The sequence below is a fragment of the Melanerpes formicivorus genome, unplaced genomic scaffold (genome assembly GCF_026170545.1).
Source record: "Melanerpes formicivorus ecotype bairdi unplaced genomic scaffold, bMelFor1.0.p_v2 SCAF_105, whole genome shotgun sequence".
In the NCBI taxonomy this organism is placed as follows: Eukaryota; Metazoa; Chordata; class Aves; order Piciformes; family Picidae; genus Melanerpes; species Melanerpes formicivorus.
Genome location: NW_027142457.1, coordinates 542,564 through 569,532, shown reverse-complemented (window position 1 = coordinate 569,532; position 26,969 = coordinate 542,564). Strand labels below are relative to the sequence as shown.

Here is a 26,969-nt window from a genome sequence, read left to right as displayed (position 1 = left end):
GAAGCTTACAGGAAAATCTCTCTGAATTTCTACACTTTGTACTTAATTTTTAGTCATGTAGTTTGGACTTAGAGATAATAAGGCTGACCTTTCAAGTTCTTGAACTGCCTGGTAATTTTCAATCAATTTAAAATAGTATCAGTTTTGCTTATCTCTTGGTTAAGTGTTTGCTTTATGTTTTATCCCTCGTAGGCCTCCAATAGCCAAGCATCGCCACAATCTGCTACCACACCAAGGATTGAAAGTGCAACAGGAGCCGCAATTGCTACCTCTTCAAGAACTCCTCCTCCATCACTCAGTCTTCAGGGTCCCCTGTGTCCTCCTGTGTGTCCCCCAGCTCCTTTAGAAGAATTGTCTCCAGACAGCATTGACGCTCACACGTTTGATTTTGAAACTATTGCCCATCCGAACTTGGAGCAAGCTCTTAAGCAAGGATCGTTAGACTTGGATTCATTAGCAGAAAGTCCAGAATCTGACTTTATGTCAGCAGTAAATGAATTTGTAATAGAAGAAAATCCAGTGTCTCCTAATGTAATAAGTGATCCACAGAGTCCAGAAATGATGGTGGAATCTCTTTACTCTTCAGTTATCAATGCAATAGACAGTAGACGTATGCAAGATACAACTTCTTGTGTAAAGGACGTTACAGTAGAAAATGCCTCTCTCAGTGTGTGCATGGAGAAGTGCAAGGTTATTGCCCAGGACTCAAAGGTACATTTGAGAGGTATAAAAGAAGATCTTTGCCACTTTAGAACACTTGTACAAAGAGAACAGTGTGACTTTTCTAATTCTTTAAAATGCACTTCGCTGGAAATAGTAAATACTATTGAGAACGTCAGACTGTCCCTTGAAAAAACACTAACAGATAAACATCAAAAAGAATTGCAGTCTTTGAAAAGTGAATATGAAACTAAAATTAATAAACTGTTGGAGGATGGTGAAGAGAACAAGAATAAGATTCAGAAGTTAAAAGGTGACTTGCTCGGCCTTGAAGAAGTCCTTCAGAATAAGAACGATGAATTTGCAATGGTGCAAAACGAGAAGGAAGCTGTGGTTTGCCTCCAGAATGAAAAAGACCAGAAATTGCTGGAATTGGAATGCCAAATGGAAACACGAAATAGTGAGATTAAGGAACTGAGGCAGTCACGTGAAATAGTCCTTGAAGACATGAAAAAGCTTCATGTTGAAAACAATGAAAAACTGCGACTCCTGCGGGCGGAACTCGAGAGTTTAGAGCAAAGCCATTTGAAAGAACTGGAAACCGAACTCCAGGCCAGGCATTTGCAGGAATTTGAGAAGATGTTGGCTGAGCACAAGGACTGTTTAGATAAATTGAAAAAAGAGAATCAGCACAGGCTTGAAGAAATGCAGGAATCTCACACGGTAGTTGTGCAAGAGAAGCAGCAACAAGTGGAAGAGTTACAGCTCAAGGTTTCAGATCTGTCCGATTTGAGGTGCAAATTGGAAGTCGAACTTGCCCTGAAAGAGGCAGAAACTGATGAAATGAAGCTGCTTCTGGAAGAAAGCAGAAACCAGCAACAAGAGACCTTAAAATCTCAGATCGATAAGGAAACAGAAAGCTTAAAAAAGGAGATAGATAAATTAAACAGTAAAATACGAATTAGCAGTGATGAGTATCAAGTGGGCTTGTCGGAACTAAGGACTCTGATGACGATGGAGAAAGACCAGTGCATTTCTGAGCTAATAGACAGATATGAAGAAGAATCAAATTTGCTTAGAACTGAGCTAAACAAAGTAACACTTCTTCATCAAAAAACTTCTGAGGCAGAAAAGAGACTTTCAGAGCAAATAACTGAACTGCAAAGTAAGTTAGAATTGGAAACGAGTGCCCTAGAGAAGGAAAAAACAGAGAAACTGTCTCTCTGTGAGCAGCGGGAAAAATACGAAGCTATTATCCATAAGCTTAAGGAAGAGAAAGAACTGTTAGTATCTAACCAAGAACAGGACAGGCAGTTGCTCATTCAGAAGCTCAATTGTGAAAAAGAGGATGCAGTGCAAAATGCTTGTAAAGAGTTTGAATTGCAGAGGGAAGCTGCTGAAAAGGGGCTTTTGGAAAAAATACAACAACTTGAGATGCAAGTAAATCGGAGGTACTGTAAGAACTGTTCCTGTGTTTTCCTAGTGTTGTAAAGCAATATGGTCCATTTGTAAAGTAATTAATATGGTGTATTCATGCACTATGCAGTAAGTAAAACTTGTGTGTTTGTAATAGAATAGATTAAACCAGGTTGGAAGAGACCTTCGAGATCGTCACATCCAACCTGTCATCCAACACCACCTAATCAACTAAACCATGCAACCAAGCACCCTATCAAGTCTCCTCCTAAACACCTCCAATAGTGTTTGTCTGGGTTGGTTTCTATATGCAAGTCACATCCATTTTATAGGTGGCGATCTTCCTGTGTCTGTAGTTAATCTCAAAGACTGTAAATACTTGATACAACTTTACTTTCAGGCAGCAATGAAGGCTTTGTATTTTATATATATATTTGTTACATTGAAGGAGGGTTTCCTCAGTAACATGTCTCTTGAAGGCCCCATTTTGATGATCTCAAATTCTTTCCTCTTACATAGAATAATTTGGATTGGAAGGGACCTCCAAAGGTCATCTAGTCCAACCTCCGTGCAGTGAGCAGGGACATCCTCAACTAGATCAGGTTGCTCAGATCCTTGTCGAGCTTGACCTTGAATATCTCTAGGGGTGAAGCCTCAACTACCTCTCTGGGCAACCTGTTCCAGTGTTCCACCACCCTCATTGTACAGAACTTGTTCCTAACATCCAATCTAAATCTGTTCTTCTCTAATTTCAAACCATTGCCCCTCATCCTGTCACTGCAGGCCTTTGAAAACAGTCCCTTTCAAGCCTTCTTGTAGGCCCCCTTCAGGTACCGGCAGGCTGCTATTAGGTGTCCCCAGAGGCTTCTCTTCTCCAGGCTGTTCTCATTGTGGAGGTGTTCCAGCTCCCTGGTCCTTTCCTCTGGTTCACTGTGTGAACACGCAGTGGCTAGCTTTTGGGCTGATAACTACCTTTTGCTAACTGTACTCTTGTTGGTGCTAATGTGTATGGGATTATATATATGTCCCATGGCCACCTGGACTTCCTTTGACTTCAGCTGTCATGCTTATGAATTTCAGGGTCTCCAGTTTGAGTTTTAAAATGAAATACAAATGGACAACATTATCTTAAGCAACATCCTAGCACCATTTATATTGTTAATTTCTGCAGTGTTGTTCCATAACTAGATTTTCCCTTTCCATGAGTGCCTGGAATTACTCTTTCTGCCTTCTCATATGTATGCTCACTAGCTCATAATGCATGTCAGCAAAGTAGATGCTGGTGTTATGGAATGGAAATAGATATTTTTTCTATGTGACTGCTGTCTAGAAACAATATTCTATTCTGAAATGCCAGACTTTTCCTTTATGTTCTCGTGTGAAGGAGCACAGCAGCTTGTTTGAACGATGCCCAAACAGAGCATTTTCTTCTAGACATTGTGATACACCAAGCATGTGAAAATGGGTAAAGAGCAATAAAATGGACAGAATGAAATAAAAGCCAGAATAGTGCTGCAGAACATGGATGCAGACTTGTTGGCATTTGCCTCTTGAATATCAATATAATATTTGTTAAGAAAAAAGAGGAAGGAGAGGGGAGGCCACACAGAGTCCAACAAGTGTGCACAGTTCAGTTTTTGCAAGGGAAATCTGAATATTCACTTGAATTATCTGCTTCAGCCCCATTACTTTGATATGCAAACATATCCATGATGTTGGGTCATCCTCTGTGGTTTCTATGTCAGTATACAACAAAAAGCATAAGCTGAAACTATGGGTTTTTTCAGTTGTGACTGGGATATGATTAAAATAAACCCAAAATATTCTCTTGATGAAATATGGTGAAATGAGGAGGAAAAAAAAGACAAGGTTGATGTTCTCTTCCTTTTATATGTATGAGTGTACTGTAGAAGTGTCAAAAAACTTGGCTCAACAGGTAAGAGATGTAGCTGTGGCATCAGACTTCTTGGAAGTCCACTATCTCCACTTGAACTTGAGCAATTTCTGAACAGAGATGTGTATATATTTGAATTGGATCAAACAGATGATGATGCATTTCAAAGAAATACTGCCTGCTTCAGTCTTGCAGAGCATTAGCAGTTATGAGTTGTGTCAAGCAAATTAATTTTCAGTGTGACCTTAAAATACTTCACACCTTGAGTACTGTGTCCAGTTCTGGGCCCCTCAGTTTAAGAAGGACATCGAAACACTTGAACGTGTCCAGAGAAGGGCAACAAGGCTGGGGAGAGGCCTTGAACACAAGCCCTGTGAGGAGAGGCTGAGGGAGCTGGGGTTGTTTAGCCTGGAGAAGAGGAGGCTCAGGGGAGACCTTATTGCTGTCTACAACTACCTGAAGGGAGGTTGTAGCCAGGAAGGGGTTGGTCTCTTCTCCCAGGCAACCAGCACCAGAACAAGAGGACACACTCTCAAGCTGTGCCAGGGGAGGTTTAGACTTGAGGTGAGGAGGAAATTCTTCACTGAACGAGTCGTTCGTCATTGGAACGGGTTGCCCAGGGAGGTGGTTGAGTCATCGACCCTGGAGGCGTTCAAGAGGAGATTGGACGTGGCACTTGGTGCCATGGTCTAGTCATGAGGTCTGTGTTGATAGGTTGGACTCAATGATCCTCGAGGTCCTTTCCAACCTAAGTTATACTGTGATACTGTGATACATATTGCCTCCTAAGGCTGTCCTTGATGTCTTTAATCTGCTGTTAGCTTTTGGGGTTTATTTCCTCTAGAAGTGAAAACATGCTATGTTTTTGTCTCCACAAAGTATATATGTTAAGTGAACCTGCCTTAATACTGCAAAGTCACAGTCTCGCTGTTTGGATTTTGAGTTCTTAAACCCTCAAGTGATGTCAGCAATTCTGGTTGATTTGTTTATTCTCCCCCAGTCATTGCTTAACACATAACTTGTAATGGTAGAAAGCAACTTCTGCTTGGTGTGTGCCCACGTGCTTGTCAAATAAATGTCCTTTTCTGCAAGAGCCGTGTTACATTAGCAGTCCAGAAGGTACAGACAGGGAAATGATTTGTTAAACTTGACCCAAGGAGTTTAGAGTTTTTGAATAGAATAGAATTAACCAGGTTGGAAAAGACCTTAGAGATCATTGAGTCCAACCTATCACCCAACACAACCTAATCAACTAAACCATGGTACCAAGTGCACCATCTGGTCTCCTAAACACCTCCAGTGATGGTGACTCCACCACCTCCCTGGGCAGCACATTCCAATGGCAAATCTCTCTTTCTGTGAAGAACTTCTAATATCCAACCTAAACCTCCCCTGGTGCAGCTTGAGACTGTGTTCTCTTGTTCTGGTGCTGTTCCCTGGGAAAAGAGACCGACCCCCACCTGGCTACAACCTGCCTTCAGGTAGTTGTAGACAGCACTAAGGTCTCCTCTGAGCCTCCTTTTCTCCAGGCTAGAAGAAAACTAATGAAAAGGTTTAGAACTGACAAAGAAATGTTTGTGACACCTGCATTACCCAGATGTGAAAACTAACATGTTTGGTTATCATGTGCCTGAAATTCAAGTCATGATTAGGAAAGATAATAAAACTGCAAGGCATTTGTAACTCTCCTATTCAATCTTTCTACTGTACATGGTATGTACTAGCCAAGATGAACTGAGAAACACAACTTCTGTGGGGACTTGTCTTGTTAAGCAGTTTGCTGGTTAAGAGATTTATAATGTTGTAAAGAATGTTAAAAATGGAATAGGAATCCTGACTGCTTTGAAAACTAAATTACAGCTTTGTCTTCCAGCCTTGGTATTGTGTAGCCACTTCTATCTTAGTCTTAACATAGAAGCTAGGAGAAATTCTTGGAGCTCTTTTAGCATTAGGAGTTGTGCTTGTGTCAGTATGTCAGCACACGATGTATTAGCACACAAGTTCATCACAGCCTAGCTAATAGCAGGAGACTTTCCCTCCATGCTTCAGGAAGAAAAAGGTTTCAAAAAGAACTTCTCACTTTGTGTGTGTGTGTGTTTGCTTATTTCATGTGTTCTGGGACTGTATCTGCTGCAAATTTAAAACCTAACCATTTTCTTTTAAGTCCTCCCATTGAATCATCTGCTGAGTCAAGCTTGGTTGCTGAACTTCAAGAGAAGCTTCAGGAAGAAAAAATTAAGTTCTTGGAGCAACTTGAAGAGCAAGAGAAAAGAAAGAATGAAGAAATGCAGAACATCAGAACATCACTCACAGCAGAACAGCAGGTAAAGCTGTTTGCTTTTTTACCACTTTTCCTCCCATGACAGTTACTTAGTAAGATTTTGGGGTTTGGTAATATTTTTTTTGGCTATTTTGAAATTAAAGAGTTTTGGAGGTGGGGTTGGTGCTACTTAACACATTCTGTCTGAAGATGCCCTGCTGTCTTGAACCAGGCCATGCTGTGTTGGTGGACTCCAGCACTAAAGCTTTACAACAATAAACCAAAAACCAAAATCACAAACACACACAAAACCAAAACCCACCAAAATCCCCACCTTAAATATCTGACACCAGGGCAGACCAGGTTGTTTTTGTTCTTCTGTGGCTTCTTTTGCTTAAGTTCTTAAACCAGTGCTGTGAATTTGTATCCATGGATCTCTTGGTCTCCAGGAAGATGTGGTTAAGTATAGTTTAAGTTCAACTCCCCCAAACTTGTGGGCATGACAAAAGGATTTGAAATACTAATTGATTTGAAGTGCTGCTTAGTGGCTTTTAAACTTTACTAGCCTGAGCAAGTGGCATTTGAGGCTCAAAGCAAATGTTGTATTTTACTTAATAAACTTAGAATCCCAACTCCACACCTTGACACAAACTTGTGTGATGCTAGCTTAATGATTTTATCTGTATCCACACATTTTTTTTTCCTTTCAGAACATCTTGCCTCTCTCAGATTTTGTGGATGAGTTCTCAGTTCTTAAATTAAATCTCTGTTAGTAACAGCTATTATCTGCAGCTTTGCATTTGAACACTAAGAAAGGATTTTCTGTTTTAAGCACCTCTAATTTAGCTGTGGTAGGATCAAGTAAGGACAAAGAGACAGTGTAGCGATCAAGCCAGCTTGGTGAATGAATGCTATGAATCACTTGATGCAGAGAGGAGAAAATTGCAGACAGTTCTACAGAAGGGAGTGTCTTGGAGATTTTTGGACTGCAAACACGGATGCCTAAGTGAGCCTTACAGAGTACATCTGATGGGAACAGTTCATGCATTACATTGGCAATCTGAAGGTTATTTTTTTTCCCAACAGAATATGCATTAATCTGTCATCTTCCTCATGATCTAATCATATTCTTCAGCTGTACAGCATAAAGGAAAGGTTCTGAGGCATAACAGCAAATTCCCAGGAAAGATGGAGCCTTTTACTAAGGGCAGCAACAAAACAAACTAAACCCATAAACCCAGTGTAGCAGTCAGTGCTGAATTCTTGCTGGACTGGCTCTGCTGTTCACTGAAGATTCTGGGTACTTCACCTCACCTTTCTCATTTTTCATTTTCCCCTCAGTGAAGTTTATCTCAGAGGTGTTCTTTATGCTTCTGGTGTGTGGTGGTTTTGTTACACACATACCAGAGGCTGCTGTGCACAGCAGAAGGTGTGTAGCCTTCCATTTTAAGACTGAGAGCTGCAATCCACAGGCCAAGACTATCTTAAAATTCACCAAAAAAGTCAAACTGTAATTTAAAATATACTTCTAGTAGATGGCTATGAGTAGTTTGTGTCTCTCTCTTCAACTCTGTGTTAAGAGTAGAAAGGATAACGGCAGAATGGTTAGGAGGAGGATTGATGAAGCAGAAGGACTTGTGAGACTGATGCTGAAGGATAAAGGATGTGTTGGCTTCTTTTATGTTCAGTTATTCAAGCTATTAGCCAGAATTCCTGTGTGACTTCTGCATCCATTGATTGTTCCCTGACTGGACATGTATTTTTAATTCATATTCCAGGTTATTAATAAAGATCTTTTTCTTATTGCCTGTAACTCACCTTGATGCAGTGCAGCTTTGTCTTAATAACCATTTTGAATCCTTAAAGTAACTGTTTAAATGTGCAACTGACAGATTGAAACTGGATATGAAGCATTAGATTTAAAAATACCCCAGCTTGGAAATGATTGTTTTTAATAATGATTTCTTTATGCTACATATGGATATTGGGCTTGGGGGAAGTAGAGGGATGAAAATAATGATTACAGAGAAACCTTAAATTCGCAGATATGTTATCTCTTCACCAAAACAATATGTAAACAAACCTAATTCCTTGTTTAATTGTCATTTAGGAAACTGTGTGCTTGTTTTAATTTAGAATAGAATTAACCAGGTTGGAAGAGACCTTTGAGATTGTCAAGTCCAACCTATCATCCAACACTATCTAATCAACTAAACCATGGCACCAAGCACCCCATCCAGTCTCTTCCTAAACATCTCCAGGGATGGTGACTCCACCACCTCCCTGGGCAGCACATTCCAATGGGCAATCACTCTTTCTATCAAGAATTTCTTCCTAACATCCAGCCTAAACGTCCCCTGGTGCAGCTTCAAACTGTGTCCTCTTGTTCTGGTGCTGCTTGCCTAGGAGAAGAGACCAACCCCCACCTGCCTACAACTTCTCTTCAGGTAGCTGTGGACAGCAATAAGGTCTCCCCTGAGCCTCCTCTTCTCCAGGCTAAGCAACCCCAGCTCCCTCAGCCTCTCCTCACAGGGCTGTGCTCCAAACCTCTCCTGAGCTTTGTTGCCCTTCTATGGACACCTTCCAGCAAGTCAACATCTTTCCTAAACTGAGGAGTCCAGAACTGGACACAGGACTCAAGGTGTGACCTAACCAGTGCTGAGCACAGGGGCAGAATGAGTTCCCTGCTCCTGCTGGCCGCACTGTTCCTGATCCAGGCCAGGATGCCATTGACCTTCTTGGCCAACTAATGTGGCCACATGAACTGGTGTGTGTGGTATCTTCTGTACTCTTTGTGTTCTAGTGATGTATTTTTGCATTACATTTACACATGACATCTCTTATTCCAATCTTTCTGCTTTCAGACCAACTTTAATACTGTTCTGGCAAGAGAGAAAATGAAAAAAGAAAACATAATTAATGATCTGAGTGACAAATTAAAAGTGCTTACACAGCAGCAAGAAAAAGATAAGGGTAAGCAAACTTCTGGTGAAGTGGTCACAATTCTCTTCCCTCCTGTTAGGTTTTGATCCACAGGGCTGTTCATTGTGAATTTTTGTTTCCCTATGTGACAGATTTGATTGAAACACTTTCTGAAGATCGAGCTCGCTTGCTTGAAGAGAAGAAGAAACTTGAGGAAGAAGTTACTAAGTTGAGAAGCAGTAGTTTTTCTCCTTCAACCTACTTAGCAGCAGCTTCAGAACCTTGTGGAGCCTGTGCAGCTGATATTCCTACTGACACAGACAGATTGGTTTCAGACATTGCAGCTGAAGGGAGGATGGACTCCACAATGGAGACCAGCATGATGGCTGTGCAGTAAGTAGGAGGCTTTGTAGTGGAAATACACAAAGGACTTTCTTTTCTTTGAATGTGTGCAGTTGGGTGTTGTGAAGTACAAACAAGCACCTTTTAACACTGCTTCTGCCTTTGTTCATGCTAAAACCACTCTTTTAAACGTGTGCTCACAGTTGTGGTGTCACTACCTTCAGAAATGTGTCGGTTTAGTACAGAATACAGAAATAACCAGGTTGGAAAAGACCTTTGAGATCATCGAGTCCAACCCATCACCCAACACCCTCTAATCAACTAAACCATATGGCACCAATTGCTTCATCCAGTCTCTCTCTAAACACTTCCAGGGATGGTGACTCCACCACCTCCTTGGGCAGCCCCTTCCAATAGCCAATGTCTCTTTCTGTGAAGAATTTCTTCCTAACTTCCAGTTTAAACTTCCTCTGGCACAGCTTGAGTCTGTGTCCTCTTGTTCTGGTGGTGGTTGCCTGGGAGAAGATGCCAACCCCCACCTGGCCACAACTTCCCTTCTGGCAGTTAGAGATGGCAATAAGGTCTTCTCTGAGCCTCCACTTCTCCAGGCTAAGCAACCCCAGCTCACCCAGCCTCTCCTCATAGGATTTGTGCTCCAAACCCCTTACCAGCATGAAGGGCAGATGCCACAAAGGAAAAGGGGAAATGATATATGGAAGAAATACAAAGTAGGTAGGCAACCAGCAAATGGCTGCTGCTGAAGACTGAACAAGTAGACCTAAGTGTATGAAAGATAAAGCAGTTGTAATAGTAAAGGATCTGGGTGGCTGCATGTTATTGGCATGTCTTCTAGGGGGAAAAAAAACAACCAACCAAACAAGCTGTATGATGTTCATGGACACATCTGCAGAATCCTCAGGACTCCAAACAAGTAATGGGACTCAAGTGGCCTTGATGGATTATACTTGTAGAACTGGTTGGACATGTTAAGCTACTAGCCTGTGATCTAGTCTTAGTACTTGACTACAGACTGGTCCAAAGGTGTTTTCTACTGCAGATGCATTTTCTGTTCTTTCAATACTGACTTCCCTGAAGATGTGCATGAAGTCCAGAGCCTTGATTATTATTTTTAATGTACCTGTAGTAATTTTGTAAAGATTGGAGTTGTAAGGACTGTGTAATACCCCCCCAGGACTGGGTTATGAAGATACCTCCAAAAATACCTTTTTTTAATAACAAAATTATTTCCCCCCCCAGTTTTTGTTATAATTTTTGTCATTTTCTCACAATGAATACAGAATGTTAGGCTTAAAAACCCTGTACTAAAGTGAGCACATTCTACTGTGGGCACTGTGACCAGAATAAGACAGCATGAATAGCAAATGATACATGTGCAGTAATATGGGCCTCATTACCAGAAGATACTCAGCCATTATCATACTTAGTGCTTTCTAAAGATCCATTCAGAATGGATTACTGGGAAAGAATTCGGGGGGGGGGAAAAGGATGAAAAAGTGTTTTCCAAGGGATTTCAGTTAATTTGTTCTAACTCCACATGAAAATTGGAGAAAATTGTCCAAACACCTGTAGTGTGACTTTCTGTGCTGCTCCCTCTCTGCTAGCAAACACATGGCACCCATCACTGAGTGAGAATGGCAGAAGGGTAGGAAAGATAATTTTTGGTGCTGAAAACAGTTTTCATTTTTAACCTTTCCATTTTCTTTCCTTCTCTTCTAGTGAAAATGTCCATATGTCTGAAGAGAAACAGAGGATAATGTTGTTAGAAAGAGTGAGTAGATTGTTTGTAAGGTTAAGCATTACAGCCTAAGCATTTATACATAAGCCTGTGTGAAGTTGTGCTGTGGTCAGTTGTCTACTCTGATGCAGCATAGTGTCTGCAGGACTTCTACATACCTTTACAGGGAATGATTTTCCCCATTGCATTCATTTCAGAGCAGTATAATTCTTTGAAGTAATTAAAAGAGGTACTAGTATATTGCACACTAGCTTAAAGTTCATTTCTTTGGTTTATGTAGGCTTCAGGGGTAATATTCCATCTTAGAAGTGACAAGGGAATTTCTGTAGCAAAAAGTAGTTGTGATTTGCTCTTTCCTATCAAAGGATCCAAAGCAGCTGGAGAAGAATTAAGATTGATTTACTTGTTCCTCTAGGGTATGGTTAAATTCTTCTCTTAGGTTGTTACTACTTAGATAACTTTAATTCTATCTTGGGTGCATCTTGACAGTCTTCTTTCTGTAGAAAGTAAAATAGCATATGTTCTACAATGGAAAGCTGTGGTAAATATGGCTGTTTTGTAAGTAGTCAGCTCTGGTCATATCAAAATGCTTTTAAAAGATGTTTATTCTGTGTAAGGTGTGTTAATTAGTTAATCAGATAAGATTTTCTTTCAGACTTTGCAGTTGAAAGAAGAGGAAAATAAGAGATTAAATCAGAGATTGGTAGGTACTTGAGCCATGCATGTTTTAAGTCTTATAAAAAAAACTGGAGAAGCTTGTAAATATTAAAGTCTAAAAATGGGGGGTTTAGTAACTTCAGAGATGTTTTAAGTGTTAAGGCAAGTGGCAAATGGGTGACCTGGTAACCTTTCAGAGTTGTCTCAACTTAGCAATCTTCTTCTGAGAAAGATTCAAAGGATGCAGAGTAAGAGACATCTTCCCAGACTGTCCAAGCTTGGGGACCACAAGCTCCACCCCTGCCCCCCTCCTTCTCAATACATTTGTAAAACTGAAACCTACATCTGCATTAAGCTACTTCACATAAGGAACCCAGAAGGAGTTCTGCCCAGTAAAAGAAAAAATTTAGTGGGTCATCAGAAGTTGAGAGCTTTTTGTGGGGTGCTGCATTCAATTTAGCCTCATTCTTTGAGGAAAGGAAGAAACTGAGCTGTGAATAGGCTTCAGGCTTGTATTAAAACAGGCTGATACTGCTTCTGGGGAAGTGTGTGGGGGGAAGACTGACAATAGGAAGTATACTGTAGGTTACAATATTTGAGTTACAGCTGAAAAATCATGTGCTAAACTTAAAGGATGAGTAATCATGATTTGATTAGCATATAGAAATGGTCCAGGAAGTAGGGATCTATGGAAAAACTGCAAGACCTCCTGTCAGAGTTTCTGAAGGGCAATTAGGAGTTGTCTTCTTGTGAGGAAGTTACTAAAAACTAACTAAATGTATACATTCAGATCAGCTTCTCTGTCTCCTTCCTGTATGTGGGCTCTGTATCCCTTTGTAGACAAAAAGTCACGCTCCACATTTTCATTTCTTTTCATCCCAGTTTCTGTAGGAAGTGTATGTCCATTGATAGTGATTCTTAGATCTAGCTTACCCTACTGAAGTAGGTTCATATGCCAGTGTTAAAAGCAGACATGCAAACAGGAGATAAAAATGAAGTCCAAAAACTTACATAGTTGAGCCCTTGGTCTTAGTAAATTGGACTCCAGATTCATTCCAGGGAGTGCTGCTCTGTTACAGTGAAGTTTAGATTGTGACAGTCCTTAGTCAACTTGAGACCATACTGAGCTCAAAATCCAGAGTTCAGTGGGAATAAGTGTGTTTTACCTCCAATGTTTTACCATCAGCCTTTTTCAGAGTGTCAGTGGCTTCTGTGTTGGAGTGCTCAGCTCTATCATAGGTCTTCTGTATGCACTGAATAGATCTTCATTTGGAAAGCCTTTCTCAGTCTCAAATGTGGGAGAGATTTCATAACCAAAGGTACCTGTTTAAAACAACCCAAACAACAACAAAACCAACACAAGCAACAACAAAAACCCCAACAGCAGAACACACACACAAAACCCCAGGCAAGCAGAAAAAGATTAAAGCCAAACATCAAACCAAGCAAGCAAGAGCAACAACAGAACCCCCAAACCAAAAGTGAACAACCCAAACACCAAAAAAACCCACAAGCAATAAAATCTTCAGACACCAAGCCTGCTACAGAGCAGAATGATAGAAGGGGGGGCTGTTTCCTGGAGTGAATAACAGATCTGCAAGAATAGACAGGTTGAAATCAATAATAAAGACTTCTCTTTGTCATACTGTTACCTGCAATGTTCATTTCATCACACCTTGCCAATGCTTCATAGCTTTTATTCTCTTTTTATAGATGTCTCAGAGCATGTCATCAGTGTCCTCAAGACATTCAGAAAAAATAGCAATTAGAGAGTAAGTACTGGTGAATTGTCATATAAGCAGATGAATGTGCTTCCAATAAACAGAGTGTAGTTAAAGAGTGTCACAGTTCTTGCTCTGTGGTGAGGAGACACAGTGCTTACCTGTAGTTTAGCTGTTGGTTATTGAACCATCCCTGTTGGGCATACATAGAAGTTTTGTAAAGCCTTTTATTAAACAGAGAAAGGGCTTCCTGAATTCTCTGTTGCTGGCTTTCATGAATTCAGTGACATAGTTTGCATTATTCATAAGGATAATGCCCCATGGAACTTCTGGAATCATAGAATGGCTTAGGTTGAAAGGGTGTTCAGAGATCATCTGCTTCAGCCTCGCTGCCATGGGCAGGGACACCTCCCAATAGCCCAGGTTGCTTAAGGCCTCATCCAGCCTGGCCTTGGACACCTCCATGGAGGGACCATCCACAACCTCCCTGGGCAACCTGTTCCAGTCTCTTACCACCCTCACTGTAAAGAATTCTTCCTAATCTCCAGTCTAAATCTGCCCTCCTCAAGCCTCAATCCATTCTGTCTCATCACTACAAGCCCTTGTAAAAAGTCCCTTTATGGCTTTCTTGTAGTCCCCCTTCAGGTACTGGAAGGCTGCTCTAAGGTCTCCCCAGAGGCTTCTGTTCTCCAGGCTAAACAGCCCCAATATTTTAAAGCAAAACCATCAGTTCTTTTGAAAATAAAAATCCTTGTGGCTGATGATGATGGAAGAAGATTTCAAAAACTAAGGGAGAGTGTTTTGTTGACTTCAGAAAATATAAGATACATAAGCTGGCTTAACAGGGAGGAACATCTGTGCTGTGATTCAGCTGCAGTCTCAGCCTGTGCAGTACTTGGAACTCTAGTTTTGTGGGGGGTTTATAGTTAAGTTACTTCATTTTTTTGTTTGTTTGTTTTGATTCTTTATTTATTTATTTCCCTCTCCCCCCCCCCCCCCCCCCCCCCCCCCCAGTTTCCAGGTTGGAGATCTGGTTCTCATCATCTTGGATGAGAGGCATGACAACTATGTATTGTTTACTGTTAGTCCAACCTTGTATTTCTTGCACTCAGAATCTCTTGCTGCACTGGATCTCAAACCAGGTGAGTGTGGTAAGTGTCAAATTACTTCCAATTATTATCTCCCCCTACAACTAATGCTCCTAACTTACTAACACTTAGTAATTGATTTTCTGACTATGTGACCACTATGAGAAGCAGGAGAGAGCTGTCAGCTGTCTTTGTAGCTTTTGCTTCAGAGCTCTTCTGAAAGATTGTTTATGCCCACTGTTGTTCCTCTGACCTGTCAGTTTATTACTGAGTTTTTCCACTTTTCTCCTTTCTGAACAGTATTTGGGTGCCTTTTGAGGACTGCAGCCCAAGCTAGCAGATCTCTGGGGTATTAAAATGAATAGTTAGGAGTAATGAATGTCCATCATTAATGCAGAAAATCAATTGTTTCAGTAAGGACAATAAGAATAGCTAACTACAGACAACTTTCTATCCTTTGGAATACTTTAATAGATTCTCACCTTAAACCAGACCCCTAAGTCAAGCTTGGTTGACAAGAGTAGTTTTGAACCATTAAATGAATTTCAGCTTTGATTTGCTTTTGCCTCCTCAGATGTTAACTTTGAAACCAAAACTCAAATGGCAAAATCAGATTTCCTCTCTGACATCTGAAATTACTTCATTTTGCTAAAAAAAAAGGGGGGTTGAATGAATCTCTGCTTTTAGATGAATCACATGAACAAAAACATCTGTAACCATATGTAACCAGGCAGGCAGTACCAGAACAAGAGGACACAGTCTCAGGCTGCGGCAGGGGAGGTTTGGGTTGGATGTTAGGAAGAAGTTCTATACAGAGAGAGTGATTGCCCATTGGAATGGGCTGCCTGGGGAGGTGGTGGAGTCACCATCATTGGAGGTGTTCAGGAGGAGACTTGATGGGGTGTGTGGTGCCATGGTTTAGTTATCTAGGTGGGTTGGATTGGTTGATGGGTTGGACACAATGATCTTGAAAGTCTCTTCCAACCTGGTTTATTATTCTATTATTCATATTAAATATAATATCCTGTTACCTGTAGCTGATTATCTAAAGTAATAATTATGTTGTCTTTTTAGCTTCAGGTGCATCTAGGAGACCTTGGGTGCTAGGAAAAGTGATGGAAAAGGAATATTGCCAGGCAAAAAAGGTAAGGAAACAACTAATGGAAAAAATGATCGGATTAAAATTAATAGAGAAGAAAATCAGACTTAATGTTTGTGACAAATTCTCTCTGCATAATAAATGAGGTGAAAATTGTCCAAGATCCTACTATTCCTGCTCTGTCTTTTAGTCAGGGAATAGCAAGAGAAGGGCGAATAGAAAGAAAAGAGCAAGTGATGGGTGGCTTGGGTAGTTATGTCCAAGACCTTGCCAGTCTCTGAAGGATCTTGTGAATGCTGAGGAGCAGGAATCAGTTTCTGCTCAAAACCACAAAAATCAGAGGAATACTCTCACGGCTCCGGTGTCATTTGATCCTTTGCTTTTGTTTTGTAGGCACAAAACAGATTTAAGGTTCCTTTGGGTACAAAATTCTACAGGGTGAAAGCAGTACCGTGGAACAAGAAAGTATAACCCAAGCAAGCTTCAGTTCACTGTCTCCATCCTTTTTTTGATTGTCCTTCAGTGCTCGTTCATCGCTCCAGACACCAGGCCATCTTTTTATACCGAGGTCGTGTGACAAGATACATCATGGATGTACTGCTTTTACTTTTTAACAGGTCACATTTTAGAAACCAGAACTTCATCCCAAAAAAAAAAAAAAAAAAGGCAAAACCTCTGGCCCTAACTGTTGCAATTTTTTTACCCAGGTAACTTTAGGAGTGTGGACCAAATGAGTTCATTTTCTCAAAGGGCAACCACATGAAACATGGTTCGTTAGCCATGTCAATTGCCTGCTAAATATGCATTAGCTTGTATCTAGATGTTAAATGTTAGCTGCCATTATTACCAGCATATGTCCGTTTGTGAAATCATTATCAAAGTACTTGCACTCTTTAACAGATTCTTTATATGTGTAAAAGTCATCAACTATTTAAAGAGGAGTGTTCATTGCATGCAGATAATCATATAATTTTTTCTTCAACATGAGTTTGCCTCAGTAGGTGAATAAAAAGAACCCAACAACAACAACAAACAAATAACTACCGCAACTTGTTTCATGACATGAAAATGCTCTTTAATGTTAAAAACAAAAGAACCCTTGCCATTTGATAAGGCTGATTGGGGGAAAAATCAGCCCCAGTTCGATCTGCAATCTTCCAAAGCACTTTCGATGGATTGATGACAGAGATTCTGAAAGGAAGGGCAGCTGCGCCGTTGATTCGCAGCGCGGCTCTTGCTCTTCCCGCCGAACCTTGTAGTAATCTGTTTAGCAAAATCATATTGATGAAATTGTATTTCATGGTTGAGTTTCAGGAGGAAAAAAAAAGAAGACAAACAAACAAGCAAACCAAACCACCACCTCATTGTACATTAACCATACCAGAGTCATTTAAGTAACAAATTATTGTAATTGTAAAAGACATGTAGAATTTTAAAACAATAAAGATTTGAAACTGTATGTGCTGGAGGTGTTTGTGTGCCTTTTAACTGCCAGCTGTGATCCTGATTGCATTCTGATCTGTTGCAGCTTCTGTCTGGTTCCTCCAGAGGCTTCATCACGTAGAAATACCTTAACTTTCCCTGCGAGAGGCGTTGTTACTCAATGACATTCAGGAGTGGCAAGAATTACCTTAGGTTGAAAAAAAAAGGAACTTTTAATAGACAGGAGTTGATTTGTCAGGAGATTCAATGGACAGATCACACTTTTCACAACAGGCTGCATCTTACAAATGTAGTCTAATTTATTTTTTTAATAGCAGTATAAAAATATGTACTCTACATGTGTAGCCAACACAAAGTTCTGGATGCAGCTGTCTGCTCAGGTCTAGGGTTTAATCCATAGAGTACTCTGCTTTGGTTAGGCCGCACCTTGAATGCTGTGTCCAGTTCTGGGCCCCTCAGTTTAAGAAGGACATCGAAACACTTGAGTATGTCCAGAGAAGGGCAGCAAGGCTGGGGAGAGGCCTTGAACACAAGCCCTATGAGGAGAGGCTGAGGGAGCTGGGATTGTTTAGCCTGGAGAAGAGGAGGCTCAGGGGTGACCTCATTGCCCTCTACAACTACCTCAAGGGTGGTTGTAGCCAGGAAGGGGTTGGCCTCCCAGGCAACCAGCACCAGAACAAGGGGACACACTCTCAAGCTGCACCAGGGGAGGTTTAGACTCGAGGTGAGGAGGAAGTTCTTCACCAGGCGAGTCATTCGTCATTGGAACGGGTTGCCCAGCGAGGTGGTTGAGTCATCGACCCTGGAGGCGTTCAAGGGGAGATTGGACGTGGCACTTGGTGCCATGGTCTAGTCATGGGGTCTGTGTTGATAGGTTGGACTTGATGATCCTCGAGATCCTTTCCAACCTAAGTGATACTGTGATACTGTGACTTCAGGAAGTGTGGAGTGGAGAAGGAAAACAGGTAAAGGAGTGATCGTATGCATATGTTTGTGCTTCTGCCCATGTGTTGCACATAGAATATTCCTCCAGGCTAAGCAGTCCACCTGGATACCCACAAACTTCTGTACATGCTTTATTTAACATTTTTGTTCCATGACAGTTTTAAGTTTCAGGTTTTTCTGGATTGCATGGGTTTGTAATTGTATCACACCTTTGATGAAATAAATGTGAGAGAGCTGATCTCCAGCAAGCAGAATGTCAAGTTGTGTTCTTACCTAATGCTTCCACTTGATGTGTTGGCTTCTTAAGTCACTTAGCAAAAAATGTGCCTTGTCCTTCAAGAGCAATGTGACCACAGTTGAGTACTGCCCAGTGTCAAATGTGTCAGTGGCGTAGAGCTTTAGAACAGGTTTGAAGTGGTCAAGAGTAGTGGTGATGATGCAATACTGCTTTGGCACTGCATTTTTGACCTTCACCTACATGGGAATTCAGTCCATGTGGTTTGGTGCAGTCTGGTTCCTTCAGCCAGGAGTGGTGTAAAAAGTTGCACACGTAGCACAATCCGTCCCTAAAATACTGAGTGTTTAGAAGCTTCAATATCTTTTGCCCTGCTGACAAAACTTTCCCAGCCTCAGCTAATCACACATCTGCTGTGAAATCACTTGTCCTGAAGGACAAGTCTCCCAGTAGCCACCAGGCTTTGCAAAGAGGTACAGAGTCCTTCCATGTCTGGGAGGCCAGTTACTCCTTGAGTAGCAGCAATGGCTCTTTGGATCAAAGTGCAATTCAGCACCACAAGATGAGACCACCTCTCTTCTGTTATTGAGCAGTTTGCTTCAAAGGTAAGTCAAAAGCCCCCCTCCCCCCCCCCCCCCCATCATTTTCTCCATGGAGAAAAAGGATGTTTGTCAAGTCCTTCCAGGTTGGGTAAAACTGCAGATGTAGTGATGGCCCTAGAGGATTGTGCACCTACAAGCAGCGCTGCTTTGGGGTGTACAAAAAGCTTGTTGAGCACCAAGGCCTGTGTGTGTCCTGCCACTCTGTGTGGAAGACGTACCAAGAAGTACAGTGCAGGCCCTGGGATGCTATCCTGAGCAGAGAGGTGAGCTGAGAACAGAATTCCATGCTGAGAGTTCAAATAAATTGAGCTTTCTAGTCTCACTTTATTGTTGCCTAAAGTAAAACACGTGTATTTAAGCTTATGTGGACAGTAGCATTGATGATTTATGATGCTCTGAAAGGTGCCTTGATTTTTAAGATTGAGAAAGGTGTGACTGGCATTTATATAGCGTAAAACACATGAGCAATATAGGAATAGGAGTAGAATTGGAATGGGAATAGGAGTAGAATTGGAATGGGAATAGGAATAGAATAGGAAAAAACAGGTTGGAAGAGACCTTCAAGATCATAGAGTACAGCCATCATCCAACACCACCTAATCAACTAAACCATGGCACCAAGCACCCCATCCAGTCTCCTCCTAAACACCTCCAGTGATGGTGACTCCACCACCTCCCTGGGCAGCACATTCCAGTAGACACTCTGTGTGTAGAATTTCTTCCTAACATCCAGTCTGAACCTCCCCTGGTGCAGCTTGAGACTGTCCTCTTGTTCTGGTGCTGGTTGCCTGGGAGAAGAGACCAACTCCCTTCTGGCTACAACCTCCCTTCAGGTAGTTGTAGAGAGCAATAAGGTCTCCCCTGAAGGTCAACTTGTGAAGCATCTAAATAAACTGATTAACATGAAGTGCTGTAATGCAAACTATGAGGACAGAAAAAGTCTTTCCTTGCTGATATCTGCCACTGAAAAGAACACCAGGATCTATCTGTTATTGTTACATGCCATCATTTTTTTTTATATATAGATACATAAATATCTAGCCATGGCTTTGGTTTTTAGGAATATTTGTCACATGTTTCATTTTATAATCTTTATGTATATCCAGAATGGAAATTCTGTCAAACAAACTCCTAACATACTCAGTAATGATTCTGAACAGTCATTGAGAAAAAATGTAGTTTACATAGTTTTTGTATGTCACAGCCTTACTGGTTCTTGAAGCTATGCTTGTTATGCACCACCTATGTGTTTCAGCCTGCTCCCCAGTAAAACCTTGTGTACAGCTACAGAATTTGGATGAGGAGCACATTCAGAGGGAGTGGGGGGAAGCTGGAGGATAAACAGTGAGCTGAGATGTCTCTAATTCCTCTGTGCAACTGCCTGTTGGAAACTTCGGGATTACTAGAAAAGCCTCTTGTGCTACTGCTAGTTTCTGTTTAGAAGTCTGGCTTCAGACAAAGGCATCTGTATTTTTATAGTGCAGAAAGGAACATGAATGGTGGAGAAACCTGATTGGAAGCAAATGTTATCCTGCAGACTTAGCACAAACAGGATGTGGCAGATTAGAAGGGAGGATTTTTTTTCCCTTGTTTTTTGAAGGCAATATGCATTTGAATACTCTGAGAAGCACGTGGTGCTTAATTTTAGACCCTGTATTACTCAGTGTATTTATTATCCTTATGTTTGTAGCTCTTGTGTATAAGTGAACTGTTGTAAACACAAATAACTTGCCAGAGATACGATGCATGCAGTTAAATATGCTTCTGGTGACCTTCTAACAACAGGCTGCCCAGAGATGTTGTGGAGTCTCCTTCTCTGGAGACGTTGAAACCTGCCTGGATGCATTCCTGTGTGACCTACTCCAGGTAATCCTGCCCTGGCAGTGGGGTTGGACTTGATCTTTCAAGGTCTCTTCCACCCCCTCATATTCTGTGATTCTGTGAAACCAAGCCCAAGATGCTATCTGAAACTGTTCCACTTTTCTCCCAAGTGCGATGCTGCAAGAGGTTAGTGACTCATGACCCCCCTCCAAACTTCACTCTGTTGCTGTGCCAGTTCCCCCTCTTCCCGATCCCAACTATTCAGAGTGCCAACCACTTGCAGTTGTGGCATTTAGATAGCTTTAATACACCTCCAGGAAGTCTTCCACATTTTTAGCTCCTTAAAATAGATGCCTGGTTTCTTCAGGACCACGTCTGTCTCCGTTGCATAACCTTCTTTGGGTTCTTTCCGAGGGAATATTTTTGTTAAGTCTATGAACACAGTTATGAGACAAATGACAGAGCAATAGTAGCACTTCCATTTTGGCATGCCCAAGTTATTCCTTTTTAAACAAGTGTGTGATTATAGCATGAAAGTCAGGGTGGCTGATGTAGTGGTTATTTTAGCTTAAAATCCATTCTAGATGTAAAAAGACAAAAAAGTAAAGAAGTGTTTAAATTCCAGTGCAGGGGAGGTCTATTATTAAATTCTTGAAGGCTTAAAATGGGTCTTGATGTTGCTATTTCAAGTGTGTCCCAGGAATGCAGGAGGCTTTTTATAACATTAAATCTGTGGCTTACTTCAATGTAAAGGCAAAAGGCAAACTGTTATTCTCACACCTTTTCAACATGGCATGCATCAAGAACAATGAGGCCAGCAGGAGCAGGGAAGTCATAGTGCCCCTGTACTCAGTATGCTGGTTAGGCCATACCTTGAGTACTGTGTCCAGTTCTGGGCCCCTCAGCTTACGAAGGACATTGAGGCACTTGAGTGTGTCCAGAGAAGGGCAACGAGGCTCGGGACAGACCTCGAGCACAAGCCCTACGAGGAGAGGCTGAGGGAGCTGGGGTTGTTTAGCCTGGAGAAGAGGAGGCTCAGGGGAGACCTTATTGCTGTCTACAACTACCTGAAGGGAGGTTGTAGCCAGGAGGGTCTCTTCTCCCAGGCAACCAGCACCAGAACAAGAGGACACAGTCTCAAGCTGTGCCAGAGGAAGTTGAGGCTGGAGGTGAGGAGAAAGTTCTTCCCAGAGAGAGTTGTTAGCTGTTGGAATGTGCTGCCCAGGGAGGTGGTGGAAGTTATCTTGTAGAAGTTAGAGCTCTCAATCTCTGGTCTATTTCAATCTAAATCTAATCCCGTTTAAAACTCTTTTTCACAGGTTTATGCTGAATGTGTCCTTCAAAATTACCCTGTGCTTTTGATGTCTGGGGTGTATGGGGGAAGTTATTCAAAAGACAGGACAAGAGGAGGAAGGGAAAAGAGAGAAGCTGATGTCAATTTATCTTGGGAAAACTAAAATAATCATGTTACATGTCTCCTGGAATTGTGCTGTGAGGCTAAGCAAATGTACATTCGTTATAACAAGCTTGAACATCTAGGTAACTATTTTGGGAGCTGGCCCCTTACAGTGATTTTCCACTACAAGATAATTAGATGCACAGAAAGCAAAAACATCCTTTGAGCTGTGAACTTCAGCTAGCAAGTATGTTCTTAGAGTCAGTTTCATTCTCTTGTACCTATGTTGCTGGCTGTCCTTAATGTTATTTAGGTTCCCAGGTGCTTAGCTTGCAACCAAGTCACGTGGAGAACCTGGGTCCCAATGACAAAGGTTGCTTCTGTACCCCACACTGCTGTCTTGTTTGCAGTGAAGCTCTGTGATGGGTTTGTCTCTGCTAACTGAGAGCTGCTGTCTGAAAGCTGCAGAGATGAAGGTCAGGCTGGTTTTGGAGAGCAAGAGCTTGGTTTGCTCAGAAAAAAACAACATGATAATATTTAAATTTATATTAAAAAACCCCACTTCCTGCAGCCTCTTAAGGCCTTAGCAAGGGAGAAAACATAAAAGGAGTCAAACTAACCAGGGCAGCAACAGTTAATGATCAGTATTGCTACTTACACTTTTAGCAGTCATGTAGATGTAAGGGGTTTAATACATCCTCAAAGGCATTTGCTGCTGTTGGCTCAGTAACCCCCAAACTAATTTAATTATGACTCCTCAGACTTCCTCAAGGCCAGCCTGAAGAGACTATCAAATGATGTTTTCAAGTGTGATGGACTTGTTGGCTTTCTTGGGTATTTGTTGGTGTTTGGTTGGCTCTTCCCCAACTTGTTTTGCAGCCACTCTTAGCCTTTTGATCGTCCTCTGATCTGCTTTTGTTAAATATAATGATTGCCAAAGCATTTGGATAGTAAAGGTTCTATCAAAAATTCATTCAAACACAAGGAATGTTCCTCTGCTGCTCCTGGAGACAGAGGCCCCTGGATAGCTGCTGAACAGCAAGGCTGCCCCTCCTTAGGATGAATAGAAATAGAATAGAATTAAAATTAACCAGGTTGGAAAGGACCTTTGAGATCAAGTCCAACCTGTCATCCAACACCATCTAATCAACTAAACCATGGCACCCAGCACCCCATGACATGATGCCAGTGCTGGGAAGGATCAGGTACCCTCCTTTGTGAGCATCTCTTGTGAACAAGAAGTGCTGTACTGTGGGAGCATCTCTTCAGCTGCTGCAGCTGCCAGATGTGGAGAGGTCTGCTAGCAGGTTATATCTCCCGTGACACTTGCACTGTGGGAGGTGGAAAACATCCAGCAGTCTGAAGGGTTCTCAAGAGTTGTGAAAGATAATAAACATGCCTAAAAAAAAAAAAAAAAGGTCCTTCCAGATATTAATCCAGGCAGAGAATTTGTCACTTGGGGTAGCAACAGCCCTATTTAGCAAGGTATAAACTTCCCTTTTTCCTAAACATCCCAGGCATTATGGAATTTGCAACTTAAACAGCTGAGAGGAGCAGCGTGTGGCTGAAGTATCTGAGGAACTGCATTGCATAGACAAGTAGGGTCATAACTTATTAAAACATTTGCAAAACACATTCCAGTGAGACGAAGTTAGACAGCTAGAGCATCTTCCCACGTAAGAAAGGCAGCGCGGAGCAGAATAGGTAATCATGGAAATGGGCTGCCCAGGCGCATTCCTTGGATGGCTCAGCTCGTTTTTGAGCACTCTGAGCTCCCCCTTGTTGGCTTGCAGGGCAAATTCAATTGGTTTTGCAGTGGAAGTGATGCTGGAGCTTACGTCAGAACTTTTTCCTTCCCACGTCCCAGCGTGCTGCTGAGCAGGGTGTGATCGTAGGCTGCCTCTCCAGCATATGCTTGGGTCAGAAATAGAGTGGTGTGCAATACACTTTTCCTGAAAACCTTGCTTATAAATAGTATAGGTGGGGCAGATGAATTCAGTGGTCCTCCAGCTCAGTGGCAATTTGCAAACTGGTCTGGCTGTCCCTGCTGGAATGATGTCATATTGGCAATGGCGAGCAGGAGCAGAGCCAGGGATCTCAAGTTCATGCACAGAGCTCCTTGGCTGCTTCTGTGTCCCACTGGATGTGTAACTAGTGCAGCTGCATGGTCACGACACTTTTCCCTCCAATTCATGTTAGCTACTGCACTTTGAGTTGTGCCAGAGGAGGTTTAGGTTGGACATGAAGAACAACATCTGGGTTTGTCAAGCCTTGGAAGGGGCTGACCAGGGCGGTGATGTAGACTCCATCCCTGGAGGGTTTTAAAAGCTGTGTAGATGAGGTGCTGAGGGATGTGGTTTAATGGTGACCTGGTAGTGCTGGTTTAACAATTGGACTTGATAATCTTAAAGGTCTCTTCCAAACTAAATGATTCTATGATTCTCTACAGAAAAGGCAAATCAGCTGGGAAGCTCCCACCCTATTTCTTCCTAGGAAAACTGCAGTTGCATGCAGGGAAGTGCTCACCCTGCCCCTTTAAGAGCAAAGGTAGTGTTAGCAGCGATGCAAAAATGTGCCCCGTTGGTGAAGATGCATGCAAAAAAGTATCTTTGCAGTGTATAAAAGGCAAAATAGATCCAATAGAGAGAGCTGGAATCACAAATCATTCCTTTAGAAAGCTGAGGGCAACAAGCATGTTAGGGAGTGTCAGTTTCATTTTTGAGTGTCACAAAGTTGTTCTGAACATTAAATAACAACAACCTTCATGCACAGGATGTGTCTGGGCTCCGTGCTCTCCACTATTAACCATTTCACAATGTACAGAAAACAACCAGCTGACTTGCTAACTGGAGAATCCAAGTGCATCATCATTTGAAAGCTTCTCTGAATGGTGCTTGCACACAGTAATGAGCAAAATTGCAATGAATCGTAGAATCAATAAGGTTGGAAGAAACCTCAAACACAGAATCACAGAATCACCAAGGTTGGAAGAGACCTCAAAGATCATCAAGTCCAACCTGTCACCGCAGACACACGTGAAGTAAGGATTCTTAGTGGGTTTATTCCCCAAATTCTAGACACATTTATCTGTAAGAGTTTTAGGCACTAGGTGGGATGAATTCAAGCAGCTGTTCTTGAAGAAGGCAGGTTGTGCTCTTGTCTCATCACAATATCACTAAGGTTGGAAGAGACCTTGAAGATCATCAAGTCCAACCTGTCACCACAGACCTCATGACTAGACCATGGCACCAAGTGCCACATCCAATTCCCTCTTGAACACCTCCAGGGACAGTGACTCCACCACCTCCCTGGGCAGCACAGTCCAATGGCCAATCTCTCTTTCTATGAAGAACTTCTTCCTGACATCCAGCCTAAACCTCCCCTGGTGCAGCTTGAGACTGTGTCCTCTTGTTCTGGTGCTGGTTGCCTGGGAGGAGAAGAAGAAGAAGAACCCCCTCCTTCATACAGTCTCCCTTCAGGTAGTTGTAGAGGGCAATAAGGTCTCCCCTGAGCCTCCTCTTCTCCAGGTTAAACAGCCCCAGTTCCCTCAGCCTCTCCTCAGAGAGGGCTTGTGCTCGAGGCCTCTCACCAGCCTCATTGCCCTTAAGAGATCGATGACTGCTGTAACTGAAAATGACCAAGAGAGTGAAGATCCTCATCGTCATTGGGCAGTTCCCGAAGACATGCAGCTCTAGGATCAGTCATTCTTAAATCACCATCCATTCCTGCAAGGCTGAGCGCTGGTAAACGTCGTTAGGCGTAAAAAATTTGTTTTTCTGGCTCTAAGGCTAAATGCTATTAGCCCAAATGAGCTATGGAGGTGAGATGAGAAAGGCCCTGTCGAGTATTTATTCAGAATTCAATTAAATACACATGTGCCACTTGCTCTACAAAGAACATAAGGGAAAATGTGACTAATACATAAGAGCAAAGATTAGTTTACTTGTCAGTTCACGATCATGATATAGGTGGAATTTCCTCCCATAAAAACAGCATGACAAAGAGTTCATGAATATTTTCTCCAGTAGCTAATGTTTCCATTCCCAGAGGAGTGCTCTGAGCCCACAAACAAGAAAGGCTGCTGCATCTGGGATTCAAGAGAATGTCACCACAAAATATAAACTGTCTGCGAGAAACTCGCAGCTCTGATGGCTTTATCACAGCAGAGACAAGTGCATCACAGCTGTGAAGTGCATCATAGCACAGGCATGGCCCGCGGCTAGAAAAATCCGTGACGGCGTCTGGGTGTACTGGAAATGGCGTAGGTCTGGGCTCTGCTGGGGGCAAGGAGAGTTTGTAGGTGGAGGGCAGAGCTGTCTTTCCATTTTGCTGTCTTTTTTCCAGGTGAAAGGTGCAGCTTTTATGGCGCTGTGAGGATGGATTCTCAGAGGATGGCATTTCACTGTGACATTCAAGCTTGTTCCGAAGTGCAGCAGATTAAACTATAGATCAGTAAGTAACACGTAGGTGCAGTGAGTATACATTTTGAATATGGCTGTGCCATAGAAATTATTGTTTAATAACTCAAAAGCAGCTCTCTCCTAGAATAACCACCTCATAATTGAACATGAACTAGTTAAATGCAACCTGGCTTTGAGGTCTTGTGTAAAGAGTTTGTGCCAAGCTGTTTTGAACCATCAATCTCAGGTGTTTAGAGCTGCTTTACCCTCTGCTCAAATGAAACCTGTGCATCATTTTGGCCATTCCCATGT

At 42.1% G+C, this 26,969-nt stretch overlaps 1 protein-coding gene across 2 annotated transcripts in view; it reads left to right on the top strand.

Annotated features, from left to right (window-relative positions):
• RB1CC1 (RB1 inducible coiled-coil 1) overlaps window positions 1-17,274 on the top strand; it is a 54,933-nt gene extending 37,659 nt beyond the window's left edge. Inside the window, exons 15-24 of one of the 2 annotated variants that reach the window (XM_068166720.1) lie at window positions 193-2,111; window positions 6,135-6,294; window positions 9,095-9,203; window positions 9,305-9,545; window positions 11,232-11,283; window positions 11,906-11,953; window positions 13,621-13,679; window positions 14,643-14,770; window positions 15,791-15,861; window positions 16,209-17,274. In XM_068166720.1, coding sequence (XP_068022821.1) covers window positions 193-2,111; window positions 6,135-6,294; window positions 9,095-9,203; window positions 9,305-9,545; window positions 11,232-11,283; window positions 11,906-11,953; window positions 13,621-13,679; window positions 14,643-14,770; window positions 15,791-15,861; window positions 16,209-16,286 — 2,865 coding nt within the window. In that variant the 3' untranslated portion in view covers window positions 16,287-17,274. Of the gene's footprint in view, window positions 1-192; window positions 2,112-6,134; window positions 6,295-9,094; window positions 9,204-9,304; window positions 9,546-11,231; window positions 11,284-11,905; window positions 11,954-13,620; window positions 13,680-14,642; window positions 14,780-15,790; window positions 15,862-16,208 lie in introns of both variants that reach the window. The other variant, XM_068166719.1, reaches the window with a different exon arrangement.
• Window positions 17,275-26,969: the final 9,695 nt, after the last annotated feature.